This window comes from Capronia coronata (assembly GCF_000585585.1).
Source record: "Capronia coronata CBS 617.96 chromosome Unknown acBCG-supercont1.5, whole genome shotgun sequence".
Classification (NCBI taxonomy): Eukaryota; Fungi; Ascomycota; class Eurotiomycetes; order Chaetothyriales; family Herpotrichiellaceae; genus Capronia; species Capronia coronata.
In genome coordinates, this window is record NW_006912897.1 from 1,898,899 (window position 1) to 1,913,853 (window position 14,955).

The 14,955-nt window shown below is 51.6% G+C and overlaps 4 protein-coding genes across 4 annotated transcripts; 3 read left to right on the forward strand and 1 right to left on the reverse strand.

The window, feature by feature from the left end:
* Nucleotides 1–1,357: 1,357 nt before the first annotated feature.
* Nucleotides 1,358–3,544, forward strand: A1O1_06360 (uncharacterized protein; the record flags this gene model as incomplete). The annotated part of the gene is made up of 1 exon (XM_007727239.1): nucleotides 1,358–3,544. One exon carries the CDS (start codon nucleotides 1,358–1,360, stop codon nucleotides 3,542–3,544), a length of 2,187 nt encoding a protein of 728 aa, XP_007725429.1.
* An 821-nt stretch (nucleotides 3,545–4,365) lies between these two features.
* On the reverse strand, nucleotides 4,366–5,400 carry A1O1_06361 (peroxiredoxin; the record flags this gene model as incomplete). The annotated part of the gene is made up of 1 exon (XM_007727240.1): nucleotides 4,366–5,400. One exon carries the CDS (start codon nucleotides 5,398–5,400, stop codon nucleotides 4,366–4,368), a length of 1,035 nt encoding a protein of 344 aa, XP_007725430.1.
* Nucleotides 5,401–9,189: 3,789 nt separating this feature from the next.
* Nucleotides 9,190–10,161, forward strand: A1O1_06362 (uncharacterized protein; the record flags this gene model as incomplete). The annotated part of the gene is made up of 1 exon (XM_007727241.1): nucleotides 9,190–10,161. The coding sequence occupies one exon, from the start codon at nucleotides 9,190–9,192 to the stop codon at nucleotides 10,159–10,161; it is 972 nt and encodes a 323-aa protein (XP_007725431.1).
* A 2,437-nt stretch (nucleotides 10,162–12,598) lies between these two features.
* Nucleotides 12,599–13,783, forward strand: A1O1_06363 (uncharacterized protein; the record flags this gene model as incomplete). The annotated part of the gene is made up of 1 exon (XM_007727242.1): nucleotides 12,599–13,783. The coding sequence occupies one exon, from the start codon at nucleotides 12,599–12,601 to the stop codon at nucleotides 13,781–13,783; it is 1,185 nt and encodes a 394-aa protein (XP_007725432.1).
* Nucleotides 13,784–14,955: the final 1,172 nt, after the last annotated feature.

The window sequence follows — 14,955 nt, forward strand, 5'->3', positions numbered from 1 at the left end:
TCGGAAGGACAACAACGGATTTTGTGAACAAGGTTGTCTCAAACCCAGTAGTACAGTAGAATTTGTGACGCGACAACTCTTTTGATAGATGTGGTTTGTGCCCGAGCTGCCACAGCCGTGACTATGAGACCGGTGTCAAACAGCCAATGACTCGTGCGTAGTTCGGTTCGACAACCCTCGTTTGACCGACTTCACGATAACTCTGATGAGAGTTATCCCGGAGAGTGCGGATAGTCGGGAAGAGTAAGGTGCTTCCTTATTGTCTGTTAGTTGAAAGTTGTCTACGCCTGGCCCTCGGCTGGAATACTGACAAGGTAGACTTTGTTCTCCGATTGATGCACTTCACTCAGAATCGGCGACGATCTCGAGACAATGACTCCTTGCGCGAACAATTGAATAAAATTTAGGCAATCGAAAAGGTCGGTCAACGTCCTGAGGTAGAGGCAGGGATAGGTAGAAGGCCCCGCGGTTGGATTGTGCGATGAGGATGAAGTGAGGTGAGGCGTCCGAAACTTTTGTGAGCGGAGAGTCAAAGGAACGCAGCCGGACCCTGTTCATACAGCGCCGAGTAGCGCAGGGAAGGTATGTCGCGCTCAACAAGGGTGAGCACGAGCACGAGGGAGAGAGGCGCGTGAAAGAGGATAATAAAGAAGAGAGGACGGTGAGAGGAGGAGTGTGGATTGTGGGTAGAGAGAGTTAAGGTAAAGTGAGTGTGAGTGTGAGTGCGGAAGTCTTTTTCGTGCAAAGCTCCAGGTATGGACTGAATTTCGATTTCCTAGCGCGGCAAACTGGGACCAACGACCGTTGCACTTCCGACACCCGCGCAGCCAGATATTGTATACACAACAAGGAGAGACGTTAGATTCCTTTCTATCTACACTTTATTCTATCACTTGATCGTGGTGGCTACCTCTGTCGCTGCACCTGCTCTCGTTCCTGTTGACAAGTATCACCCAAAGGACCAAATCGAGAACCCCTCCTTGACTAGCAACCTCTGTGCTGCCTGCTCCTCCTACTCCTCTCCTCACACACGACTCTGACCAATACCGGCTGCATTGTCTGGCTCCTCGTCTCGATACGATTCGGCCCGTGTCTTTCCTCCCGTTGGCCAAGTACGACGACAACCGAAGACCCTAAGACTGCCGATCCAGTGATGGCTACCGGAGCCTCCATCGTTACATGATAGCTGCCCTCTCGCCCGAACGGAGCATGGCTGGATGCGCCTGTCTGTCCGAGGCTGAGGCTAGGCTAGTTCAATCAAGATTCGTTCAATAGTAGGGCTATCAGTGGTATCGTAAACGGATGTGAGTTAGCGTGACAGAAGATGCCATATATTGGTTGAAGTACAGGAGATCCCATGGCTACCGCTGCAACATCTCTCAACCCGTCTCTCGTCGCCATCCTCCTCGTCACACAAGCTCGCACTGGGTCAGGTGCCCAACTTGTGTTCCATTATCCCCCGGACCCGCTGTCACCAGATCGTGATTCTCCGGCGTTAAGATCCATTGATGACGATGAGGAAGAGAGTTCCAGCAGTGATTCGGAGGAGTCTTCTTCGGAGGAGGAATTTAACCTGTTTACGCGGCGAGTCCAGAATGGGGTAGAGTCCAACAGTGACAACCGCTCACAACGCTCTGATGACGAGGATGATGACCAGCTGGTGAAGAAGACACAGGACGATGGATCTTGGAAACCACAGTGGGAGCCTCTCCTCGGTCTGGGGGAAGACGGGCTGGTCAGCTTACTGGCTCCAGGTCGTGCCTGGCACAAACGCAAGTTTGAACTGGGAATCAACAACCTGACGTTTCTGGGGCGGCCGGTTTATGCCCGTGAAGATGGGTTATGGCGCAAGCCACGATCTAAAAAGTCCAGGTCTGCCGACGAAGAAGGGGCACAACAGTCTTCCGATGCCTTGGCAAGTGACAGCGAGAAAGACCAAGAGGTTGAGCCGAACACCAAATCCAAGACCAAGCGTCAACCCGAACCTTCGAAAAGCCAGTTGACCATGTTTCATGCTGTGTTCGTCATGGATCCTTCACCCCTAGAGCAGACCATGCGCGTCAAAGATATGTACGACAATGTTGCGAAGAAATTCTCCAAGGTTCTCAAATGGGAGCAGTCGCACCACGATTATGTCTGGGAACAATCGGAACTACTTCACTCCATCAAAACCACCCACTCCCACCAACAGTCGCCTACGAAAGCTATGTATACGGAAATGCTTCGAAGGTCGTCTCTGGCATCAGCCATTGCCAAAGTGTTTGACAACATTTCTGCCTCGAAAATAGCTGCGATCACACTTAGCTCCAAACTATCTGTGTCTTTTCAGATCCCTCCGATCACCTCAACCTCTTACCTGCCTTCGCTAAACGAGCCTCCTTTGGAACCCGGCCTGTGGCTCACCACTGCCACAGATGCCGTTTCGACAGCATCCGATTTGGACGCGACCTCGATGGGTGGAGCACTTCAACTGTCCAAGAACTTTACTCTCTTGTTCAAATCGAGTCCACAGAAGATCCTCAAGGACATTCAAACCGCCGGAGGACCACTCGCCCTGCCATTGGCGAATTTTATTGCCAAAGCGAATCCAACAAAGTCCTTTTATAAGATATCAGTCGCTGCGCAGATGTCTTTGGGAGACATTCAACACCTCGCTCGGCATCTGGTCTACTGGCGACGGGCGGTAGCGATACCTCCCTTACATCAGCGAAACACGTACATGGTGTCTCCGAATGCAAATATAAACAAGCTGGTATCGGCCTGCAAGTCCTATGAGGCCACGTTTCCCATGATGCCGTCCCTACCCAAGATGTTGAACTCTCTGTGTGGCACTCCTGTTCCTTACGGCACTCTCATACCCAGCAGTGACCACAAGGAAGAATACTACCGCGTGTTGGCCTGGTTGATGCGCGACGGGTGGGTGACGCAGCTTCGAACCTTTGCGTATGTGCGCGTCAGCCCGGAAGTGAAGAAGGCTGTGAGGGAAAGGGAAAAGGAAGAGGCCAACTCCAACCGCACGAACCGCAACAAACCCCCTGCCGACCCCAATGGTTCGGATCGTGATGTGCCAGTATCTCAAAGCTTTGGCAGCGGCACACCCACCACGGTCGCAAGCAGTTTGGTTTCGTCGTTCAAACAGCGGCCGAGCTTGGTCAGCAGACCGTCCAGTGATGGCCGTCAATCCATCTCAACCGATCATACGAGCACGCATGGGATGCAACAACCCAAACATAACCCCAAAGCAGCGAGTTTGGTTTTGTCGCCTCAACGTGCCTCTCCCGAAGAGTCACGCTGGCTCGACTATATCGGATCGACGCTGGTTGGGGCGACAGAGATCGAGACCGCCGAGCTGCGACAGTATTGGCCCATGTTTGTCAAGTACTTTACGGGCTCGGAAGCACTGGAGCGGATTGCTGTGCGCGAGGGCCTCAAGAGGAAATTCGTCTGGGACACGTTGGTCAAGATGGGTTTGAACTTAGACGGCGGCGTCGAGGATGACAAGGGGGAGAATAAAGGTATTTTGGTCGCCTTCCGACATTGGTAGGATATCAATGGAGCTAGAATCAGGAAATTTCCGTTATTTTGAATTTAATGTATACCTCTGATTAGCACGTCCTGTTCATTTCTTTCATATTCACCTTATCTAAGTACACCCCTTCTATGTCTAGTCTCATGTCTATGTCTAGGAAATCTATCCACCCTCTAGAATCTAGACAGGGTATCACTCTATAGAGGTCATACACCGATGGATGCAGGACTTCGCCCCTTGTCTCTGCTCTTGCCAGCCTGGTACTACGCCACGGTGCATCACCGCTGAACTGCCACCAGCTCCATGATGTGGTAGTATTGCAGATCTCTTTGTTTCGTTGTAGCGTGACGACACCACCCGTACCAGACCAGGCCACTGCCAGTAAATCAATCAGACCCCACGCCGGGAAAGCTGAAGAAATGTAGATTGCTTTCCAGAAACACGCCCGCCGACAAATACAACAGAAAGGTAAATCGTATCCTAGGACGTCCGTCGGGGCAAAATGTTGGTGAATCAGACGTCCAGAATGTAAACTGGCACATTATACCCATGCAAAGAATGGCATGTTCGAAACCGACCGGATTGTAGCTCTCTGTGCGCCTCGAGAGCCTCGCACTGCGTCTAGTATGACTGATGTAAGGGAAATTGGCGTTGAATAGCGAGCGAGTCCAATGGCGGCCAGCGAGGGACGGGGCGGCTTGATTGAGATAGCCTAAGAGCATGGGGATGTAAAGAAGAACAAGTCTGCCATCCTGCCACTTTGAGCCTGCGTGCTTTGACATCCTCATGCGCGGCAGTGCATCCAGAAGCGGATAATGCGAATGTCTGATGGCCGTTTATAGCTTGGCCTTGATATTCTTCTCCCGCAGAGGACCAGCCTCGTGGCCGATCTGTCCTTCATTCTGGTCGGTAGGGTGCGTAGCATGGTCCGGTTTCTTCGGAGCACTTTTGTACCCGCTCTCCAGGTTTTCTTGGTTGATGACCCTTCCGTTCTCGCCACGTCGAATGCCCAGCTCGAGGAGCTTCGCGAAAACGTTGGCAAAGTCGCGGAAAAAGAGATCTTTATCTTCGGCGTATTTGTCAACCCAGACGCGGAAGGACGGGTCATGCAACAACGCAATGTCCGTGGGAAGCATCATGAGCTCTTCAGGCTCTTCTCCGTCGGCATCTTCACCTTCAAGGTCCTTGTCAATATAGACGTACTGCTCGAATCCGTTGGCCAGCTTCTTCTTCTTCCAGTCATGCATGCGCAGCAGCTTGTAGTACATGTTGCTAAAGCGTGTTGGATTGTTGACCCATTTGCCTTCGAATCCTGATCGGTCGCTGTGGCATCGGCCTAGGTTGTGCGCACCGGACAACGCCACGATCTCTTGGTCGTTGAACCCCATGCGGTAGAAGATCCAGCGGAGGTGGTCCGCGTCTTTTGAGCCGTCGGGTAGTCGCCCGCGTGGAGGACATCGGCTGTCGTCTGTAAAGTCGGTCCGGCCGCCACGCCAGGAGATCTCTGGCCCGCCCATTTCTTTGATTGCAACTACCGCCGCCAGCGTCCATAAGTCGGCATATGTGATCCAGGGGAATTGGCGCTTGATGGGTTCGAGGAAAGCCCGCGCATGTTGTAGTCCCGCGTTGGCCGGGTCGCCGCCTTCTACCTCATACCGCATACCAGCCCCGTTCGAGCCACCCGTGTCTGTTGCCTTATCGTAGGTGCCGGCACTGTGCCAGGCCAGGCGGACAATGACTGGACCAGCGCTGCCATCATCGTAGTCGGGTTGCTTGAGTAGCTTGACAATGGCGGCGCGGACTTCGGCGAGCTGAGGGCTTGAAGGCGTGAGAGGGACGTCGGTCGTAGGAGGCTGAGATTGCGAGGACATCGTGTGGGATGTGACAACTCAGGTATTGAGATAAGTCGCTTGGTGTTGTCTTGCAAGGGGAACCGTACGGAGTGGTTGCGTATGGAATGCGTGGGTAACGTCTCTCTGTCACGCGGATTGCTCGGACTTGTAATAGGCGGAAAATGTCACAAGCAGAATCTCTCAGTCGCCTCTGAGGTAAGCAAAGATCAGGGGGATATTGTTTGAAGGAATGAGAGTGCTCAAACACAGAGAAGGAATCTGGCAGGATCAAAGATGGGAAAGATGGAAAGGGGCGAAGACGAAATGCATGGAACGAACATGAAGGCCAACAATCTACCTCGGCATCATCGTCGCACTTCACCAGAATCGGCGACAATCCCTTTGGCTGCTGCTACAATAGCTGGAGCATGTCTGTGGGTCTGGCGCTGGTGTCCACAGTTGCACTTCGAGCACATGAAAGATTGCTGCGTGAAGAGGCGGCGAGCGGACGCGCTAAAATGATCGCGATAAGAGGAAAAATCGGGCGAGGCTGAGAGCACCGGGAGGATGATGACATAATTGTGTCTCCATCACGGATTTCCAGGTGTAGCAACTCGTCGAGCAGCAGTCATTGAAACCTTCTCCTTGAACGCTGAATCTGTTTCTTAGCAATATACCAGATATTGTCTTTTTTGAGTCCTTCAATAGCTTCCTCCTCTTTCCGTAAAAACCAGCATCGTAAATGGGTTGTGGGATGTCTCTGTGAACGGAGAAAGGCGGTCGTGGCAGATTGAAGTTGCAGGGGTTAGCCTTTCTCCGGTCGTGCCGGGGTTGAAATATCTAGGGCCATCACGATAAGTCGTAATTCAACCTCATCCTTCTTTTTCATCCCCGACACAGCTTCGAAGATTAAGTTTGAGATGGCAACAAGCCCATGGCCCATAAAATGAATTGCTCTAGAACATGATGGTGCAGTTGATCGTGTCTTTTCGCCATCCTGGCGCGTCGAAGTAAAGGATGTCAAGGTGGGTGGGCAGGTAGGTGAGCGTGAGGTCTGATGCGAAGCGACCTGGTCATCATCAGCAATGTCTTCACGTGGGAATTGGATCATGTTACGAGAGTATTGGCGTATTAGGGAGCGTTTGATGCTGTCGTGGAAGCTAGAAAAGAGAGCAACGGGAGGAGATGCAGCTACAGTTGATCAGACCAAACTGAGATTCATTTGAACTCTTTGCATAATACACAGTTGCCTGTCCAAAACACGCTCTAACACAGCTTCCTTACTATCACCGCAGTCTGGGTCTTGGCGGCAGCACTGTCTGCGCTGCGCTGACTTCAAACCCCCCACTCTCACTCTCACTCTCTTCTCTTTTCCTTCTCTCCAGACATTCGAGCATTGCCAACATCGCTATCTTGGGATAGCATACCTCTTTTCTCGTTTGTCGGCACACTGATTAGTCGATCCGCATGAGGAGGGCCCTTTCTCTGAGCAATAAACTCAGAATCTGGCTACCATGGATCCTCCAGCTCCACCAGAGCGGCGCAGCAGCTTCGTCGCTGCATTGGAGGAGAGCCTTCCTGTTATAGATGCATCGACGATCATAGCGCAACGAAAGAAGCAATATGAAACGATCATGGCAATCAGGCATCGTGCTCAGGCCACCGACGATCAAGATGTCCAGGTCCGGAAGAACTCAGGTCTCATTGTTCCCTTTGCGGTTGAAGATGAGATCGACAGAGATCAGCATGCATACTAATTCGCTCCTAGAACATTCGCCCTCCCATGTATATGGTCTCGGACACCAAGATTCGAAGACCCTGTGGGTTTCTGGCCTGCCGATGACAAGCAAGCCCCTGGAGAGGGTACTAAACCGGCCATCGGCGATGAGAAGAACAAGTCCGATTCCGATGTCGTCAGTGTCAAACTCCAAGTCAATTCGGGTCAATATACCGCCATCCCGAGCCTGGATATCCTGCTTGACTGGGCCAATGTAAACTCACCAGACCGTCAGAAGTCACGCGCGGCCCGTCCATACAATACTCAGTTTGGCATTCGGTTTGACTATCAGCCTGGTATCAAAGCACAGGCCCACACTCCTGCTACAGATGTTGCCATGGCCGACACAGATGGTTTCGAGGTACAGTCGTTCGAAATGACCCCGCTGCCATCTGCGGATACAACCGACGAAGAGGAAATCCTCATCAGCAACGCCGTGGGCAGATTGGTACCTGAAGCCGAGCGAGATCTTGGGTTTCTTCTCAAGGTTACACTGTTCGGTGGTCGATGCGAGCAAATATGGTCTAACCCTGAATACACTGCTCTACCTGAGAACGCGAGGGAGGCCGTTCAACAGACCAAAGCCGACAAAGTGCCAGTCGTCCACTATTTCATCTGCAGAATCAGTCTCTCTGCAGATGGATCCTGGGCTTCGCAAGTGTCGGAATCCTGGGACCTCTTCATGGAGAAACATTATTCCCCTATGCACAACGCTCGAGACGCTGAGGGCAACGTGACATTTTCTCTGTACGATACTGAGAACGTCCACATCATCTTCAACCATCAGTATGCTTGTTACGAGTCGGCGGAGGAACAATACCTTGCAAAACAGTACCATGCCCAAAAACCGGTTGTTTTCCCACAGGCCCCGGACAGCATCTACAAGGTGCCTTTTACACCATTTTTCCCAGACCCGAAGGTCTTCGAAGCCCTGATGAAGTTGGGTATCTACTTCGAACATAGGTTTCTCAGCAGGGAACTTAAATATCTCCCCTGGTATATCCATAGTGCAGTGGGTGTCAAAGCATTCGAGAGCTACATGGTCAACCAGGACGTCAAGAGCAACAAGGGACTTTCCTGTCGCAAGATGCGCTTATCGTTCATACATCAGTGTACATGTTTGTTTTCTTGGCACGGAGTGCGATCGATGTCCCAACATTGCCAAAGGAGGGAACTTTGTTCTTCGTGGAACCCATTTCCGGAGATGGCCCTTACGTCGAATCGGCAAAACACGACCAGTTCCGGGGAATCGTCATACAGCATCCTAAAACACTGAATATGGGTGCTGATTTCTACATTTTTGCGCAGTTCCCGTCAACTCGAAACGCTCGTCGCATGGTTTTTCACGAGAACATCGACAAGGCATTGCAGCAGTCCAAGAGGCGAACCTCGGTCTATCTATATCCACGGTTCAATCTCACAACCGAGCAGCGGCAATACGACGCTCTAGAGACTATCTGCAATGTCAACAACCCATCCTTTAGGCATATACAGTTTCCGCTTTTCTGGCAGCAGGAATTACGGGTGCCGACGGGCACCGACTATCGTTACGGAAAGTCTCCAGAACTTACTGTTCGGAATAAGGTGTTCGATCACTGGAACTCTGTCTCGGGTGCCATCACCGCTAATCAGGGGTATTCGACGAACCAGTACCATGCGGACATCCTCAACTGTTTCTCCAGTCTACAGGGATCCATGACCCTACTCACTGGTCCAGCTGGGACTGGGAAGACAACCCTGATGTCGAACATGCACGTCCTTCCTTTGGTAGGTGACTACAAGATTATGGTCACTGCCGAGTAACAAGACGCGGTCGACAACGATGCCAACAACTTCTACGATATCTGGCAACGTGCAATTCAGTACTTCCAAAATACAGCGCCCGAAATCGCCGAAAAACTTCGAAACAAGCGACCTCTCCGTTTCGAGGCAAATGGTATGCCCATGTCCGGTAACGCTCTTCATGTCCTGCTCGAGCATACAAACGAAACCTACATCAGTAAGGCAACCCGTTCGGAAGCAATTTCGCCGATCCGGTAGTTTCTCGCTATATGGATCTCTTGTCCGCATACGAGCAGTCTATTGCCGATGAAGTCGTTGCGGATACAGAAGAACTCGAAGCGCGAAAAGAAAAGCTTCGCACCAGTGTAGAAAGTGCTCATCTTGCATACTCAGCTGCCGAGAAGCTCAACACTCGTCGTCGACTTGCTTTCCCCCGTGCAATGTCCATGATGGAGCAGCTTCGTCTTCAGCGGGAAGATGATATGGCCAAGGGCCGACCCGAATTGTCACAAGAGTGGCACGACATTCAAGTCAAACGACAAAATCTGGAACCATTGACGTCGGAGGAACAGAAGAAGTTTAACCGTCTTCGTCTGAGCCAGATGACTCGCGTGATACAAGGCGTTGATATTATTTTCCTGACGTTATCCTCTTCCGCAGATGCTTTGATTACGGAAAACATCAAGCCGGACTTCCTCTACATGGATGAGGCAAGCCAGATCACCGTTCCCTCCGCCTGTGTCGGCTTTCAACATAAACCATTGCACACGTTTGTCATCGGCGATCTCATGCAACTCGGGACCAGCAGAGCTGGGAAAAAGGCCAACGCAGCTCACGGTTACACCTATGTATCGATACTCGAGTATCTCCACATCAAGAAGGTGCTGGAAATTCCCAGCAAGATCCAATACCGCGTTCCTCCGGAGATCCTAAAGTTCGTCACGCCGAACTTCTATCCATCTGGTCTTATTGCCCATGAGTGCACGTTCAACGCCGCGGCAGAGGCGCATCCGGCCCGTGTGGCTGTCAGAGCCTTTTCTCAACACCTTGGGTGCAATTCACCCGAAAGGGGCAAGGGAGGCTTCAATTTCCTGATGATTGATGTCCCAGGCGGGGTTGGTAAACGGGAAGCCAACGGGCACTCCAAAGTCAATTACGCGGAAGCTTGGTCTGCCGCTCAGACTATAACCGACCTGCTGAACAGAGGCTGTCCGCTTACCGACATCTGTGTCATAAGATAGATACTACAAAGCACAGGTTAGACTTGTCCAGAACGTTCTCATCCAGAAACCGGAAATGGCAGAGGTCGAGTGTATCACCGTCGATCAATCCCAAGGCAAGACAAAACCGGTTGTTATCGTTTTGACAACTGCAACCTGTGTTCCGCAAGTCTGCTCAATGTTCGAAGGTTCCGTTCTGCAGCACGATGTTTCATTCCATCTTTCCACTTTCGTTCTTCAGCCATCTCGGCTGAACGTGGCTCTAACCCGAGCAAGCCATGGTACAATCGTCCTAGGTTGCGCCCGAAGCCTCGCTAAAGGGGGCTATTCGACTCGGGCCGGTGTTCCAAGTCAGGCAGCTGCCTCTTCCTCCGACGCCAGTGGCATCGTCTTGCAGAGCTTCGTGGGCTTTCACCTCGCACGAGGGTCATTGGGACGAAGCATTCACAAAGCCCACAATCCTCGCATAAAGGCAGCGCTTCCAGAAAATGTATACGACTGGTGGCACGATAGCATATCGTCTCACAATTCAAAAGCAAGTCTTTACTGGCTATTGGTGCGTGTAAAGCAGGTGCGAGCTCGTCGACGAGAAGAACAAGAAAGAGTGATGATTACAGCTAGTCAAATGACAACGTACAATGGCAACGACAGGTGGATCTCACGAATCGCACCAGGTCATCAGGCAAGGGAATCCGAGCACCGGCAGGCAGCAGGAGTCCCTCGCAAAGCGCCAGGGGCAAAGGCTCCGAAGAACAATGATCGGAAGGATCAGAAGGGGAAGAGGAATGATGCTGCTCCTGCTGCTGAAAAGAGACCAGCTGAAGGAGATGATACGGGTGAGCGGGAAGCTAAGCGAACTGCATAGAGGGATATGGAAGATGAACTTGGTTATTCGTGTACATAGTGTCCAGGCTACCTATTTGATGCACACACAAGAAAGAAAGTTCATCTCCATTCAAACCAGAGATCAGCATAGCGACCGAATCATGCATGATCACTTTCGTATGTCGAGTTCGTGGGGCCATTCTGGCACCATAGCAAGGACCTAGTGCAGCAGATGGCTTCTTAGCTGCAGAACCGGGGTTAGCGATATCGTAGTAACACGGTAGTAATACAGTCTCTAGAGCTAAGACGTGTTTTCAAAAGTGATGTGATTGTAGATGGTACTAGAGAGCAATGTAGAAAAAGCATTGCTACCGACCTTCCTCAAGACCTTGTTGTCCGCCGTACCCATGGTTCCGAGGCTGTCAATTGCTACCCAGTCGATTAGTCGATCTCCGAAGACTTGTAATGCTTCAGACATCATGCCACAGTGGTCTTCCCGCTTCCAATACAGGGTAAGCTTCACTGCCTGTAGGTACACAAGCGTAAGTACAAATAACACCCTCCACGTACGATCCCATCGGGTTTCGCCAAGGAACGTTCGCACAACCCGTAGGAACAAGTACACGCGTTTTTGACGGATAAGGAATTGGACGAAATTCTGGATCAGCGTCGGCCTCTTCGATGGTCACAAGCCTGAGGGGTACTCATGTGGACGAGGCTGTAGATCATTCATCTCAACAGCCACATAGCAAGGTATTCGCCAATGGAAGCGCCAAATTCAACTGGATTTCGGCATGTTTGGGCACCACGTCCCAACCATACTCATTCTTTCTTAAACAAGGTGAAAAGCCAATCTTGAGCGAGCTGCGCCATGTTCCACTTGCTCTTTGCTGCCCTGGGTATTCAAACTCTACTGTTGGAGCCACCTGATGAATGCCGATCGGGGGACTGATGCGCCGGGAGTTCTTAATGGGAGGAGAGCGTAATGGCAGGTCTCGTAGTGTCGTCGGCCTGCAAGACAATACCTCTGGCAAGGCTTGCAGCGACGTATCGTGTCGGGAGAAGGGGTCTCGTCGATTGCAGAACCGTTCACATCCGTCAAGCGAGGGGTGATATAGACTAAAGTGAACTAAGTTGATAGACGGACGATTGAAGTTTCACGACCGGCGATTGATATCACGTGACGCTGATTTGATTGGCCGCCTGGTGTCTGGCAGCCACCCACTGCGAGGTGACGATGCTGGAAGTGAGATCCACGCTGCAACCGAATGGTCCGTCCGCGCTCTTCTGAACCTACTACTAGTAAAGACCGCTTCCCACCTCCCACCGCTCCCTACCCTATCTTCCTCTGGTACTCGTCTTCAGCCTTTGCAGCAGTTTGGTTCGCGACAATTGCGGCGCAGCTGCACCGCGGTGCGATCTTTGTGCAGCTATATAGTTGTCACCTCCTCCCGCCGATACAATGGGGGAACAAAACTTCCCAAGTCACCAGAACCAGGAGAGAACCTCCTTTCCTCCCATACCAACACGACGAACAAGATCAGACGACACTGAACCCTGACCTTCAACACCACCACTCTACTCTCAATCAGAACTCCCTCCTCTTCAGCTCAATACTTCAGAGCTCCGAAAAATGGCCAAGGATACTTTCCCTCCTGAGCCACCTCATTGGCTGTTGCGTGGTATCCAGTCCGCCATATTCTATTACGTCTCTTGCGTGCCATGCCGCGAGTCCAAGCAGAGACGCAAGGCAATGCAAGAAGTCAAAGCAGCCCAGGCAAGACAAGAAAAAGTCGTCAACACTCAGCCGGGCTTTGTCAGGCAACCCATGGCATTCCAGACGAATGAGGCATGGGCGGAAGAACTACTGCTTGGTCCCGGACCACCAAAAGGGTACAAAGCCGACCCTTTGCTGGAAAGATTGCGGAAGGAGCAGAAAGAAGCTGCCAAAGCGGAAGCAAAGGCAGCAAAAGTGCAAGATGCGGCTACAAAAAAGCTTGGATCACAGAAGTCTGCCCAACCGGAAGCGTCTACAACTCAGCCACCTGCACCGCCTGTCGAAGCTTCTACGGAACCATCCACAACCGCCAAAGGGAAAAGGAGAGCCTCACTGCGCTCCACGGATTCCAAAGGGAACAACTACAGACTCCATTCCCGAGAGGATGAGAACCTCAAGAACTTGGGCGATAGAATGTTTGGAAGGTTTCATCGTGCGACTTCCAGCATTTACTATGATGAAGGATCGCGCTCATTACACCCACGAGCACATTCAACCTCGGACGAAAGCGAAGTGAATGATTACTTCAGAGGCAGAAATCCCTCAATCAATTCCCTCCACCCTCCGATTGTTTCTCAATTGCCTGCCAGAAGAGAGGACGTTGCATGGATGCTACTTGGCCCACCCAGTGCAGCCGTGATGGCCGGTGCTAAGAGGCCTGTCGCGGACCAGATGCGATTGCCAATGTGCGTCGTCGGAAGTTCGAAGCAATACATTATTCCAAAATCAGAAGTGGCGGAACTGGTCAATCCGTCCACCAAAGGCAGCGATGAACGCCATAGCGACCTGGAGTCCAGCGACAGTTCAGGACAATACGACAGCGATATGGACTTTGAGAACTTTAGCTCGTCCAAAGTCGATGAGTCGGCCGAACCACCCCTACCCATCCGGGTGAAGCATCTTTCGGAACCTGTCGCCAGACCGGTCCCGATCTATTCACCGTCGGTGATCACCCGAAAACCAATTGAAACCAAGAGACGAGATTCTTGGCAATTTCACTACGTTGCCAGCATTCCATCCGACCGGTCTATGGAAATGTGAAAAGCTGCGAGCTTACGGATTACTCGGTCCCCTCGGACCTATTCACAGTGGCCCAGTCCACCACTAAGCCCATTGGCCAACTTGGGCGATTTCTACCTTTGATTTTGCAATGCATGCAGACAGCTGGAGTTACTGTCGTACAGCAAGGAGTTCGGGTCTATCAGGAGAAGTACAGTTTTGTCATGAGGCGTGAATGAAGCAAGAAAACCGTGAATGAAGCGTTTTATAAGTGATGAATTGCTCTGATTGCTACTGGCGCATATGGGATTGGAGTTCGGCACAGGAAACCGTGGTATGAAGAGTCATACTGTTTTCAATTGTTTTGGATGCTTTTGATGGAGTCGGAGTACAGCAGAGAAGACCCAAGTCTGGCCTTTTCCGGAGTGATGAATTTGATTTGCATGCTTTCGGCGCTTGGGCATTGGATGGAGTTCTGCAAAGGAGACCATGACGGGACTTTTCTGGAGAGATGATCCTGCTTTGGCGCATTGGATTGGCATTGGAATTCAGCAGCAAAACAATGAGCGGGTATGAGACAGTCATGAGCGCGCTTTGAACACTCTTTGAATAAGTACATGAACAAGACATCAAACAAACGACCCAGTCCAGATCTCCTCGCTCTCTCTCTCTCTGTGCATGCCCGTGGACACGTTTCGAAACAAGCCCTTCCCTGTTGGTCTTGTCATAGCATTGCTGACATCTTCGCCACTTCTGGTCATTCACAAGAGCAGCCACAGAATCAGTCCGGCGTAATGATGTGGGCGCGTGGCAACCCGGGATAGATGCATAGACCAGCGTTTTGGCGTAGGGTAAGGCGCACGCTCCTCTGCAATGGCGGTCGGACAACTTCAATAGGCCCGTGGCACACCAATGATTGGAGGAGGCGTGGAGGAGGAGAGTCAGGAGGCGCTGGGGCGTTGCGGAGATGGAAGATTGAATCTCAACGGTGATTCTGGGATACAAACGAGAGACAGACTCGAATTAGCTGAAGGATGTATTGTGAGGGGTTGCAGTCACCTAATTAGCACAGTAACAGGACTAGATGGTGCACCTTCACTAACAGCTGCGGTTGCTCTCCGTCTCTCCACGAGGACCGACCATCGGACCACTCTGTTAAGATCACCACTCAACACAACATCCGCGTTTGCTCTTACTTCCTCGCTGTACGAGGA